General features: G+C 44.8%; 1 protein-coding gene across 1 annotated transcript in view; it reads left to right on the forward strand.

Moving 5' to 3' along the window:
- LOC138472515 (trichohyalin-like) overlaps positions 1 to 14,438 on the forward strand; it is a 1,377,820-nt gene that overhangs the window by 212,061 nt on the left and 1,151,321 nt on the right. The window contains exon 9 of the mRNA XM_069610736.1: positions 2,121 to 2,172. Within this exon, the coding sequence (XP_069466837.1) occupies positions 2,121 to 2,172 (52 nt within the window). The remainder of the gene's footprint in view (positions 1 to 2,120; positions 2,173 to 14,438) is intronic.

Raw genomic sequence — 14,438 nt, forward strand, 5'->3', positions numbered from 1 at the left:
ACCAAATATAACTTGAACAGTGTGGGTGTCAGGATGTTTTAGAGCAGTGCAGGTGTCTATCAACTTAGTCATACCCCCAGAATAATTAATTCTTACTCTGACTTTGTGCGCTCATGAAGTGTCTTAATCATGTTGAGGAAACCCCCAGGCATTTCCCATTTGGCCAATTTCCGCCATAACCTTCCCCTATCAACAGTGTCAAAAGCCGCACTAAAGTCCACGAATGCCATATATACCGTCAGTTTTCGTATTACCCATGCTTGCTCTATAATTGTGATCAGAGACAGACCATTATCAGCTGTGCTAAAGCCTCTCTGAACCCATTTTGGTTTAGGAGTATGATGTTGTTCTCCATAATCCAATTATTGAGTTCCCTCACACTTCCCAGTTAGGTGGGACTACAATGTATGCCCCGCTGCAAAGTTGCTACTCCTAGGTATTCCAGTGAGCCTGGAGGAGAAGTTCTCTCCTGACCTTTGGAGACCACCCATGGCAATCACTGTTTCAGCGTCACCCGGTCACGCTTCATTGTGAGTGTAAAATATTAACTTTGCGTCTTCATGCATCATCATTGTGATGCTTGCACCCTCTTGGTGGTCATGTCCATGCAAGAGTTTGATGACCCCAGGCAGCAACGGTGTGGGCATGTGGGAGGTTGATCTGGTGAGGCACTTTCTACTGTTGGAGGAGTGGGATTTCAGTTCCGCCAAACATCATCTGCTATAGCCATTCAGTGCTCAGTTCTGAGCCCCTGTACCATCGCCAATATCCCATACTCCCTGGCATTAAAATCATGCATGCACGTTCTGTTTGTGAGCCTCCACCCACTGCCATGGTGTCCTTAGGCAGCAAGTTCCTGAGTTTAGCAAGTAACTTGCTTGTATTTCGAGCTGTGCTCCTTATTTCTGAATGCATTCAGTCTCAAGTCTCAAGTGCTAATCTCATGTATCTTTTATCTAACTCTGTTCTTCTAATCGCAACGGTCTCCTATGTAATCCTTGAGTATGCATCCTCTGATTAGCACCCAACCCTATTTGCAGCAGTCTCTTGGGCTAAAACGTGTCTCCCTCCCTGTCAGCCTCTCTTTCTTTTGCTTTCGGACGTCTCCTTTGGTGAGCTCTCTAAACCTCCCTTCTATGCTCCTCAACAATCTCTTCTTTCATGCACCCTTGCTTTAATGTCTTCTTTCCTCTGCCCTTAGCGGTCTCATGTGCTAAACTTCACTTTGTCCCCTGACTCTGAAAGGAGAAATGTTTTGATCTGATTGGTCTCCTTTGCAAATCTGCTGGTCTTTCTATTTTGCTCTTTTTTTCTCTCATCAATTTTTCTGCTAAGCCGCAGGTTTTCCTCTAGGCCTAGCAATCACCTGTGCTATGCTCCTAGCTGTATGTTATTGGATAATCGGGAGTGCAAAAGCGCAAAATATGGTAAAACTGCCCTCATGCACTTTTATTTGAACTTAAATAAAACAGTGTATTAGTGAAGGATGCAGTAGGCCCATTTTGCCATAGTGAATATGTGGGTGCTTCACCAGCACCCACACATTCAAATGGGAGCATTTACTGAATTCATGTCTGCCCTTGTGCAAATCAGGGACTGTGTGTTAGCTGTGACTTATGTTCGCATTAGGGAACATTCACTGGAGCAAAAATAACCCTAAATGGGCTGCACAATATCAACTACCACATATACCCCGGCAAAGGCTGTGGGTTCCTCTGGATGGAAGAGTGGCGGCGCTCTGCATTTCCACCGCACTGCTGACTGTCCCAGTATTTTCATAATGCATCACAGTGGGTGCAGGGACATTCAGACGTTACAGCAGCACCACATTTTGGCATTTAGGGCCTTGGTCTCTCTCTTGACCATCCAGCCTTCCTGTGTCCTCTGGTCTGAACAGTGTTGTCAAATGGTTTATTTTTCGGGAGGATAGCTCAGTGGCAACGCGCGCGCCTTGGGAGCAAGACGAAATAGAGCAGCACAGGTTCGATCCCCGGGTCTGTGCTTAGTAACCTCTGGGTGTTAAGCATTTTATAAATAACCTATCTTATCATATTAAGTGGGCCTCAGAGCTGAATTGCACTAGAGACTGACATTTTTATTGTATTATGTTTTTATTTCAGCTCTGCGGTTGTGGAGGAAACTGGCAAACTGAAAAAGGACGATTTTAGAGAGGTGAGAAAATATATTGAAGTTTGCACATTTTGCATCATATAGGATTAGAGAAAGATATGACTTCTGACTCATTCCCTCTTACCTAATGATTACTGTTCACACCCTGCCTATATCCCGTAGTATTGCGTTTTTAAACACTTGTGTGCGTTGTGACACACATGTGATGTTGTCCCTTAATGGTGCTAGTGAGTCAGTCACATCATGGACCAGTGACCAAACAGACATTTTGCATGAATACATTCCCCAAAGAAAGGCTGGGCCATTGTCTTGTTGTTTGGTTTGGGTGACCCATAACCTACCCTAGAACCTTCCACATGGGAAGGGATGCCAGGTGCTGACTAGTCTGACCCCTAAAAACTGCAATTGACAATGTAGCTGATGTTGATGACACGCTGAATGCCTACACTACTCACGTGGAGCCTTAGAGTTCCTCGCCAGGTAGAAGCACAGTGCCTATATTGTTATACATGGGTAGATGCTCTTTGAAGCAGACCTTTAACCATACACTTTCCCCAGCTCCACTCATAAGATTATTTTCCCCACACATCTGCACAATCAGGCTCATCCAGGATAAGACCAGCCAAGAGCTGCAATAAAGCACCGTCTGTCTGACCGGCTCCCAGTCATAAACTCAAAGACATGAATGAGAACCCTCATTGTCCTACCCCATTCCATACTGAGCATAGGCCTATACATCGTCGCTATGAAAAGGAAAGGAAAGCTGTGAAAAAAGAAACGAAAGTGGTAAATAAAGGAGAGCAATGTAAAGCAAAGGGGTGGAGGGGGGGGGGGGGTAAGGAGTTTGGGCAAAGTGGGATACGAGGGGTGGAACCCAGTACTTAATTTATAAAACAATAAAAATAAGTGGCAGGCGGAAATATTTTGTAGCACACCTGTGCCACATCAGTTCACGCCAGCCCTTGACCCCCACTGCTGTCATAACCCGTTGCTTCACCCCGCAGTGTTAACATATTTGGGGTTGCGATTGCAACTTATATGCACTACCCATGGCAGAGGTGTCATTTAGAATATCGATCACCATAAAATGATACACAAGTTATGTCTTGAAATGAAACACCAAATGTTTCACTGCTTTGTCTGATTTGATAGATGACTAGGGGGACATTTTGACTAACAAGCCATCTAGGAAATAGAGCGAAAGAGCTTTCTTTGTAAAGTGATGAGCACATGTAGCCCTAATCATCACTGAACAGATGAACTGGCCTTTGAAACACTGGAGCAAGATCTTCTGTAGGTTGGCAGTCTTTGAAAGTGACATTTTGCCTGACCTTTCCCCTTTACTGGTGGTGCTGCCTAGTGACCGTCCGGTTGTCTTTTCTGTATCAGATGGCCCTATGTACTAGTCATAGCAATGCTAACTGTGAGGCGACGATCGCAGTCACGTGCTACAGTGCTGGTTATTCTCATGGGGTGGCGAGTTTGGAACTTCCTATTTGCTGGAGGTTTAGCCTCTTGCTTGCTGGGGAACTTGGTTGCCCCTGCAGGGTTGTCTTTATAGGCGTGGCCCTATTTTCACTCTCCCCTTCCTCCTCTCTGAACTCTCTATGGTTCTCTGTATCTCATCTAATCCCCTGTTGTCCCTTTGGCTCTCTGTTAAGAGCGGTGCATTCTCTTCTTAGCCTCAAGTGCTCTGATTATTTCCTTCTCTCTAGCCAATACCTGTCTTTTTATTCGTGCTGATGATAGCCTTCTGTCTTCTCCTCCCCACAACTCTCTAGCTCCAGCAGAGAGATAAGGTAAAGGTGGGTAGAAACAGAACATGCTACCATACAATGATCATACAATATATAGCGGCAACACATGAATACAATGGAGGGGAGGTGGGTGGGTGAGTGAGAGGGGAAGGGAAGAGGAGTATAGGAAGGGTGTACAACTGGGCATAACTATGCTCAGAGAAGTTAGTAGGAAAGGATGGGGAAAGGTTGGAAAACCGAGGGGGGAACACTACACCAACAATACAAGGAGGATTAAAGAGGAGAAGAGTGCTAGAATAGAGGAGAGGAAAGGAGGAGAAGCAGGGAAGGAAAGTAGTGGCTACAGAAGGAATAGCTGAGTTTAATATTAGGCAGGCATGTGGAACTACACACGCAGAAGCTGGGCAAATCAACTTCAATTTAAGGCAGGCATTTGGAAAACACGTGCAGCAACTTGGCACATCTAAATTCAATTTAGGGCAGGCAGGTGGAAAACACACAGTAACTGGGCACATCTAAATTCAGTTTAGGGCAGGCAGGTGGAACAACACACGCAGCAACTGAGTACATCAAATTCAATTTAAGTCAGGCATTTGGAAAACACATGCAGCAACTGGGCACATCTAAACACAATTTAGGGCAGGCATTAGGAACACCACACGCAGCAACTGGGCCCATCAAATTAAATTTAAGGCAGGCAGGTGGAAAAAAACACACAGCAACTAGGGACATCTAAATTCAAGTTAGGGCAGGCATGTGGAACAACACATGCAGTAACTGGGCATATCAAATTCAATATAAGGCAGGCAGGTGGCAAACACATGCAGCAACTGGGCACATCTGAGTTAGTGGGAGTCCAAGATGGGATGGCAACAGGGGTGGAACAATCCAAGGTGTGGAGGTAGAGGATTGATGAAAGTTAGTTGATGGAACTGACCTAAGAGAAGTGTTGAAGCTCCGTCATTCAGTGAGACTGGAGTATGTCGAGCTCTCCTCAGCACACATCGGGGGTGTCCATTAGGACCCCCAGACCCAGCCACACAACCGACAGGGAAAAGACAGGTGCCTTAAATCGAGGGCCTTGGAGGCGGACTGGCATTCGCCTGCCGGATCGCCTTATTGGTCTTGATGAATCAGAAGGGGCCAATCCGAGGCAAGCAGACAAAGGGCAGGCGAACCAGCTCTGCTGGAACAAAGGAGTCAGCCATGTTGAAGAGGCCAACTGTGGGTTGAGAAGCTATGTTATGTTATGCTATTTTATGTAATGCTGATTTGTACCATGCACTGCTACCACCCAGGGGCCGTCTCCAGGCCCTCGCGTGGTCCTGAAAAAAGAGGGGGGGCTAGTGGGTAAAAGGGTGAGAGGATAGATTCAGACCCAGGAGGAAGTGGCGTCTGTGAGTGTTGTTTTGCATGTGTTAATTTGGGAGCGGCCTCATGCATTGTAACTGTATTGGTAAGATTCTGTGCCTCAGGTGTGTGGTAGTGTTTTGTTGGGGTTGGTTGTGTGCTCTGGTTAGATAGTATCCATAAGGGATTCAGAGTCATAGGTGGTTGGAGCTGTAAGGTAATTCGGCAACTTGGTGTGTAGTTGCATTGTTGATGGTTTTTGGGCTATATTGGTGGTTCACTCTAGGTGTGGGCATAGTAATGGTTCTCTGTATGTTTATGTGGAGTGTGGCTAGTCCAACATCTGGTGAAGAGGGGTCAGCTATGTAGGAGGAGCAGGAAGGGAAAAGGGTTAGTCAAATCAGTCAGTTTGTTGTGGTCTCTCTGGGGCGGCCCTTGGATGCCGATTGAATTTATCTAGCCAGGTTCTTATTTGTGGTTCTTTGGCCCATCTCGTCTCCTCTCTGGTTGTTTTTCTGTGGTGTTGCTGTTGCCGGTTCCCCTTCTAGGTTGTCATTGTCTGCTGAATAGCCAGGTTTTGACCAGTTTCCTGAAGGTGATGTGGTCTTCTGTGGTCCTAATTACTTTGGGCATGTTCTTTCAGATGTTAGCAATTCAATGTGAGAACGCTGTTCTGTCGAATTTCCTTTTGTCGTAGTGTTTTGTCTCTATTTGTAGGTAGTTGCTGGATCTTACGTCCCTTCCTGGGTGATACCGGCTAATATTGTCTTGTAGGAATTATGCTCCTTGTCTGTGCAAGGCTTTGTGGGCGATGCAGAGTGCTTTGAATTTGATGCACTTTTTTTACTGGTAACCAGTGTAGGCTTTTCAGTGCTGGAGTGATGTGGTCTCTTCTGTTTAGTCTTAGTAGGATGGCTGCTGTATTTTACACCCTTTGGAGTTTCTTGGTGAGTCTTTCTGGCATTCCTAGGTAGAGGCTGTTTGCGTAGTCAATTATTGTGAGTATCAGGGATATGATTGTGAGGGTTCAGTGGGGGAAGGAGAGGTAGTGGAGTAATCCTCGGAGTAGTCGTAGGAGGAAGAAGCATTTTTGGGCGATTGCTTTGACTTGTGGTTCCATTGATAGCCCGTTGTTCATGAGTTTTCCTAGGATATTTACTACGTTGGTAGTCTCTAGTTCCGTTTCCCATGCTGATAGGCCAGTTCAGTTGTGGGTTCCCTCCGTCAAATCCTGCAGGTGAGAGCATTATTTCCATTTTTGCCGGGTTCAGTTTGAAATTCGCTGTCATCCAGTTGTAGATGTCTGTGAGGCAGTTGTCGAGGTTGTTATTTTGTAGCTGTGTTCTGTTTGTTTTCACAATCAGTTGTGTGTCATCTGCGTAGTTGTAGGCGATTTTCATCAGGAGGCACATGTAGATGTTGAAAAGTAGAGGGGAGAGGCAGGAACCCTGTGGGACTCTGTAGGATATATTTTTGGTGTTTGAGGTGAACGGTGGTAGGTTCTTTCGGTTCAGTTTGTTAGGAATGAGGTAAGCCACTTTAGTGCGGATTCCTGTATGCCACATTCCATTATTCTTTTCATTAGTGTTGCGTGGCTGATTGTGTCAAAAGCTGCTGATATGTCCAATGGAATGAGGGCCAATTGGGTATCATCATCTGCGTGTATTTTCAGGTCGTCCCATATCAATAGAAGTGCTGATTCTGTTCCTCTCATCGGTCTGAAGACCACTTGTGATCGGTCGAGTATTCCATTTGTTTTGATGTGTTTAAGAAGGATTTTGTACACATGGGTCTCCAGGATCTTTGCTGGGTAGGGCAGGTTGGATATCGATCTGTAGTTGGTTGGGTCTTCTGCACTCTGTTTCCTTTTTTATCAGTAGTTTGATGTATGCTGATTTGAAGGAGGATGGTCATATTCCTCTTTTGAATGGTAGATTCATTAGGTTCTGGAAGCATGTAGCTGGGGTTCTGTGGTTGAGGATTCCTTTGAAGATGTTGGGGGGAGCAGGGATCCTTTGGAGATCCTGCAAGGTTGGTGTCCTTGATCGATGTGGCAAAGGTGTCCTCTGTAATTGGTTCTAGGAAGATTAGTTTTGTTGTAATCTGTGTTTTGTCTGGTGTCTGTGGTCCAGCAGTCATGGTTGTATTTGCCCAGGCTAGGTGTATGGTCTTCTGAATTGTGTCTATTTTTGTTCTCAGGTGGTTGGTGATGTTGTCACAAAGTGTTTGTGTCGGGGTGATGGAATTTTTGCAGGAAGGTTTTTTTATCTCTTTGATGATTTTGAAGAGCTCTTTCTGTGGATTGTTTGCCAATTCTATTCTTGTGGCGCAGTAGAGTTTTTGTTGCTTTGAGGACTGTTGCTTTGTACAGTTTGAGTCGTCTTTGGTATTTTATTTTATCTTGTCGGTTGTTTTGTTCTCTCCATTTGTTTTCCATTTTGCAGGTTCTTTTGAGTTTTTTCAGTTCTTCTGTGAACCATTTTTCTGCCGTTTTTTTTAGTGTTGCTTTGAATGTTTTAGCTGGTGCTAATTGGTCAAGGGCCTTGGTGATTCAGTTGTTGAGTGTGTCTTCTGCTGTATCTATGCTTGTTTCAGTGGGTTCTCTTTCTCTTGGGACGGTTGAGTCTAGAAGGCTTGTTAGGGCCTCTAGGTCCAGGTTCTTCCAGCTTCTTTTCTTGCTGGTGTGGAGTATTTCCTTACCGACCAGTAGGCGGGTTTGGGATGTGATGTCGAATGGTATTAAGTAGTGGTCGCTCCACACCTTTGGCGTAGGTGGCGCGATGCGCATAGTTCTTTCCTGCAGAAAATTGCATCCAGATCAGTGGTGACCTGTGACTTAACAAAGAAATTGGCTATTCACAATCTTATGCTACACACTTGTGTCGACTGCAGCCTGCAATCGAATACACAACAAATGTGCTGCTTAGAAAACCCAAAGACTGTTGTGGGGAAAATACCTGCAGCCTTTGAAGCCGGCCTGGGACATAACCTTAACATTTTGTCAAGGCCCCTGATCAGCGCCACCCTGGCCCCAAAAAGCAACCCTTAATTAGCACTATAAAGAGCACTATTTTCTTTGTTTTCTGTGATATGGATGATTAACGCAGTATAGGAATTACCACCAAAGGCACTTCTTGGCCGGATGCCCCAGTCCTTCAAGCCGCAGAGCCCCAGTGGATGAGTAATTGGTCTGGCTTTAGCCTCAAGGGCCCATATAATCTGACACCTTTGTTCATGCATCACATACATCAACCATTCCAATACATATTTTTAAATGGATACTTATACTAACGTCCTTTCATTACTTTGCATCAGAATCAACTAATTTAGGCAAACATATCGAAACAATTGTCATAAATATAGCAGCAGCATTAAAACCCATTTTGAGAGCACACACATCATTTCATTTTTAACTGCAAATACCTTTCTGCAAACCACACTTTGTGACACAATTCTCCTTCTGATACTCAAAGCTGTCTTCAAGTGCTACACAATTCTCCATAAAGTGGGAACATCTAGGTGGCAAAGGCAAAATAAAGCCTTTACACTGTTCTTATGCTATTGTTCTTTAACATGGAGAGCAGCCGATTTCTTGGTGTCACATAACCGGGACTAAAGATTAGGAAATAATGTATATACTCCCCAGCTGACATGCAGTAGTTCTGTTTGTCGCTTGAACATTTGTCCATTTACATGTATAGGTACTTAATGGTAGTATTCCTAAGTGGAATTGTAGAAAATATTCTCCTGTGGATATTTGTCACTCCACCTCCTGCCCTTCCCGGCTTGTTGGCATGTTGGATGCAGTAGCTTGGGGGTAGCAGGCCATTGAAAAAATGAGGGTAGAGTAGGGTAAACCATGTTTTGATGAAGAAGAGGTCATCAAGCTCATTGTACGAGATGAGGTCAGTGATTTTTTTGCGGCATGAGCGACTGCTGAGCAAGCATTGATCAGCATGGGGGCGTGTGGTCTGTGGATGTTGGATAGGGGCAAGGGTGATATTGATGAGGTTTACTAGGGTAGCTTGCCACGGCTGACCAATGAGCTCGGTCATTCAAACACTAGCAAAAGTGGGGATAGTGTGTGGAGGGAGGAGACACATGATTATGTCTTTTGGCAAGTAATAGTACTAGCGACTACTTTGTAGGTGAAATGTAGAATAGTGTGTCTGACTTGTGGCCCTATCAGGCCCAGATAGATGCAAACAGGTGAGGTCCTTGACTTCTACCATCCTTTGCTGAGGACACTAGCGATGAGGATGCCTAAGAAATGACTGGTGAAATAGGTTGTGGGTCGGAGCAATTGAGTGGCAGGACCTTGTCATGTGAACAGTAGCCTCCTACATGCTGTCTGTCAGAAAGGCGCAAATAATGTGGTTGGCAGAGCACAGCCTCCTCAATGCTGTCTGCCTGGAGTCCTTAAGTAGCTGACTAGAAGCGCAAAGCCTGGTGATGGGCGGAGCAACTGAGTATCAGGAACTGGTCATGTGGCCAGCAGCCTCCTCAATGCTGTCTCGATGTGCTGCTTGTAAAGCACATTTTGAAAGAAATGTGGGGTTCTAGCAAGAGGTACACTATTATCTACCTGTGAATGGTGAATACATGGTTAATAAATAAGTGAAATAAAATAGGGACCAGCACATAACCTTGGTGGACCCTGCAACTAAAGGCAAATCGATCAGTTACACTAAGCTGTATCGAACAACTACAAAATTGCTCTGATTTAAGGCAACTAAGACATGATGTTTTTTAGATGGTATACCCAATTTGTGTAGAATTTACCATAGTCTGGCTTGATTCACAGTATCAAATGTCATTGCCAGCTCCCTATATGTCACATTAATAGGTTCTTGTCTAATGTTCATAGATTTAAAAGTAAATAAATAGAGATTTAGTCCTTCATGTTGTGTCTCAAGCCCTTATTTTTTTTAAACCCAATTAGATGGCAGCTAAAATATTTTTAGCTTCAACACAAACTATCATTTTGCTCAATAGGGCTCTCCCGAATGTTGAAAGAATAATTTAAATGTAAAATCGGTTGATAGCCCGAGGGATTGGATCTATATCCTTTTTTTTTCATTGGATATATAATGGCCCTGCTCCATTAGGTTGAAAACTGCTTGTTAATATCATTCCATTAAAAGCTAAACACAGTAAAGGGCTGCATACATTTATTTGATGTTCATAAAATCGGATGGTATATTATCCGGGCCCAGATTATTATAAGTTTCCAGCCTAATAGACTACCTTTCTATTTGCTAACGCACAGGTAAGAGCAACCAAATCAGTTGTATTATTGTTATGCCCTTATTACAGGCTCAGAAAATGAGATCTCCAGGCTTCAGCTGGGATGTTATACTCTAAGCCGTTGTTTTTTCTAACCTGCATATCTTTAGCTATCAGATCCCAAATCTGACAAGTATTTAGGGAGTTTGTAGCTACAGCTAGTTCTTGCCAGGCATGTCCGATAAATTAACATTTGCGCTTCTCCAGACATTCTTTATAATATTTCTATTTTGATATATGTGGCCTATTAATTTTATAACCTTTTAACAGTTATTATTAGCTCTTTCTGAGCCACTTTACAGGTCTTGTCTAACCTAGATTTCCATGCATTCCAAATCTAGCTGAATCTGGAAACTAGGAGTGCTTCAGGGAAGCGCAAACTGTGATTTCAAATATTTTCTCTTTTTTTTCCTATTTCGACACCATACAGTCATACAGTGTAGGCTAATGTTCGATAAACATCTGGAGTGGGCCCAGTTGCTCAACCCTAAAACTGTGGCAAAACATTGTTAGTGTCCAGCCATATATTGCTAAAGTGAGCTCTCCCTTCTCAAGCTGTCCATTCCAACAACCTTTATCAGCAATGCGAACCCCTACTAGATAGAATCTGTGACTCAGGCAACCTGGCCATTCTCCTTCTCATAGAACTCTCTGCTGCCTTCCATCTGGTGGACCATGACACACTCTGCCAACTTCCATTTCTCCACAGAGACTGTTGCCTGGATCAAATAATCCTGAGCAATTGCACAGCTAGAGTCTTCTTGGTACTCTGCAGCAAATCCCATTGCTGTCCCTCGAGTAGTTCCTCAAGGCTCCTGCCTCTCCTGACCCTCTACAAAATGTACACAAAGCCCCTTTTTGACCTCCTTGACTCCCTCAATATTTCCTACACCAACTTTGCGGATGATACCCCGATTCTCTTTCCCATCCTAGGAAATTACCAAGAAGATACCACCGGTCTACTGCATCATCCAAAACTGGATGGCCACCCGCAATCTCTGCCTCAATAATGAAAAATAACAGAGCTACTCATTGTGGGCCCCCGCTTGTGGCTCTAAAACTTTGGTTCTGCCTTCTCCATTGATGGCACAAATGTACCGGTCCTGAAACACATCAAGATGCTGGGCATCTATCTGGACGCGGTCCTCCCCATGACCAAGCATATCAATGCGTTAGCCTACTCCACGGCCTATACCTCCAAGCTCATCCACTTGAGTAGACAATTCCTCACCCTAGACAAACGTCTTACACACGCAAGGGCTGTTATCTACAGCAATCTAGACTACTGTAACACACTTCTCATGTGCACATCTGCTAAAACCCTTGCCAAACTACAAGTTCTCCGAAATAAAGCCTTTGTGCAGCCCTGGACCTACAGCACATGGATCATATCAGCATCCAGAGGAGGCGGCCATTGGCTCCCATCCAAGGCTCATATTGAATTCAAAATTTGGATTATTACACACCCCTGCCTATACAAAGAAACTCTGATCTATCTCCATGACACCATTTCCCCGGAACCCTACGTGGGTCCACGACAATCCTCTGACAACCTGAAGCAAAGTACTCAGAGGTTTAAAAGCAAAAGAACAGGGACGCTAGCTTTCGTGTTACAGCACTGGCCCTATAGAACTCTAATATCAGAAATGAACATGCCTATCCGATCTTCAGAAAACAAGTGAAAATTTGGCTTTTTAACAAGTATGACCAATGCACCTTCTCTCTATCCCTACACACGCCAAATATATCCCTGTACAAACGCTGCAATATCTCTGGTTCTGGGTGTTACACAAATGTTCTAAACAAATAAATAAGTATGGAGGTGCAACGACTCCCTTTGTGGCGGGATAAGGTCTTCGCAGAGCAGTTGGATCAGGGAATGTGTGAATACTTTCAGTTGAATGACACAGAGGAGGTAGAGATGTGCCTGGTCTGGGAGGCGGGGAAGGCAACGTGGATGAGCCTTTTTATTTAGGGAAGGGTCTCGGAAGAAAAGGGAGAGGACCTTGCAGGAGAATTCCCTGTGAGGAGAGATAAGGGCCTTAGAAATTAAGTTACACAGTGGCTTGGGATGCACCCCTAATGAGCTTTTGAGTCTCATTAGGCAGAAGCGCTTGGAACTGAAGTAGTTGAGTCTGGGGGGACACTGTTAGGAATCTGACATTTTTTAAACAGAAGTATTATGAGAAGGGTGACAAGGCTGACACACTGTTGGCTTCTGGACCCGGGCACAGTGAGCAGAGAAGTGGGTGGATAAGATATGTGATCCTGAGAGTTTGTGCACGAGACCCCGGAGGGTATTGCAGAGAGCTTTGCAAGATTTTATGCAGACCTTTATAAGAATGAAGGGGGTGCAAGGGAAAGGGGTGAGACAGTATCTTGTGGCAGTGGTTCTCCCGACCCTTTCTCGAGAGGAACTGATTTGGTTGGATTCTCCTATTGCTACAGCCAAGATACAGGTAGTGATAGACAGAATGCCCTTGGATAAGGCCCTGGGGGAGGACAGGTACACAATTGGGTTCTACAAAAAATATGCTTGGCTGTTACCACATTTTGCCAAACTTTTCAATAGCATTTTGGTAACAGGGAAGGCCTCCCTCCCTTCTTTTGGTGAAGGGATGGTATCAGTAAATCCCAAAGAAGGTCGTGCCTGACCAGATGTCAATCCTACCGCTTCATATCCTTTCTGAATGTAGATGAAAAGATCTTCACCAATACTTTGGCCGCTAGGATGGAAACCCTGATTCCCGATCTAATACATTCTGACCAAGTGGGTATGATTCATGGTCGGCAGGGAGAAGACAGAGTCAGGAATACTCTGGATTTGATGAAATTCACAAGGGGGGTAGGGAGTGACCTGACCCTGCTAGTGTTAGATGCTAAAAAGGCTTTCGATTGGGCAGATTGGAGGTGTCTAATTGCTGTGCTGTCGAAGGGAGTTTGAGGAGAATTAGTGGATATATACAGACCCCTCATCCAGGGTGATAGTTAATGGGAAGGGGTCAGGGACCTTTGAGTTAAGAAGAGGGACAAGACAGGGTTGCCAATGGTTGCCCATTCTTGCCCTTGTTATTTGCCTTATCTATGGAACCCTTGGCTGAGAAGATCAGGATGAATCTGGAGATAGAAGGACTTCTGGTGGGCGGGAAGGAATATAAGCTTGGGCTGTACATGGATGACATCCTCCTCCATTTACGTAACCCCTTCACCTCAGTGCCAGCGGCGCTCCGCAGGATACAGAGAAATGGCTCCTTGTCGGGCTTTAAGATTAACGTGAACAAATCTTCTATATGGTAGGAACACTGAAGATGACCTAGGGGATTTAGCCCAGTTGAATGTGTTGATTGAGAGGAAGGGTATCAATAATTTATGGTTCCGGAAGACATGGATGAGCTGTATAAGGCTAATTACCCCCCTTATTGGTCAATTTATATACTGAACTGGAGAAATGGGCTACACTTACCTTGTCCCGGATGGGCAGACAAAATGCACTGAAGATGACCTTTCTATACAAAATCCTTTATTTATTCCAGATGCTCCCGTAGGCGATCCCGGAAACAGTATTTGCGAATTTGAAAGTTAGGACTCTACGGTTCCTCTGGCAAGGCCAAAAGCACATTGCAGGGGAATGCGTGGGGGTGGGTTTCTCAGCTATGCAGAGCTATTATGAGGCCACCCAAATGAGAGCCTTTGTCCTGCATCTTAGAGGTGACAAAGACAAATAGTGGGTAGAGCTAGAGAACGTCCTGTTGCTGCCTTAGACAGTTGGAGAATGGCTGTGGGTCCTGAAGAGGCAGAAACCGGAGAGAATTCTGACAAATGTGCTGGCCGTTATGTACTGGAATCTCTGGGGTAGACGCGGGAATGCCCAGAGGGTCATTTCTTCTCCTCTAAGCCACACATGGGATCCTCCGG

The sequence above is a fragment of the Ambystoma mexicanum genome, chromosome 8 (assembly GCF_040938575.1).
Source record: "Ambystoma mexicanum isolate Mex_15411 chromosome 8, UKY_AmexF1_1, whole genome shotgun sequence".
Classification (NCBI taxonomy): Eukaryota; Metazoa; Chordata; class Amphibia; order Caudata; family Ambystomatidae; genus Ambystoma; species Ambystoma mexicanum.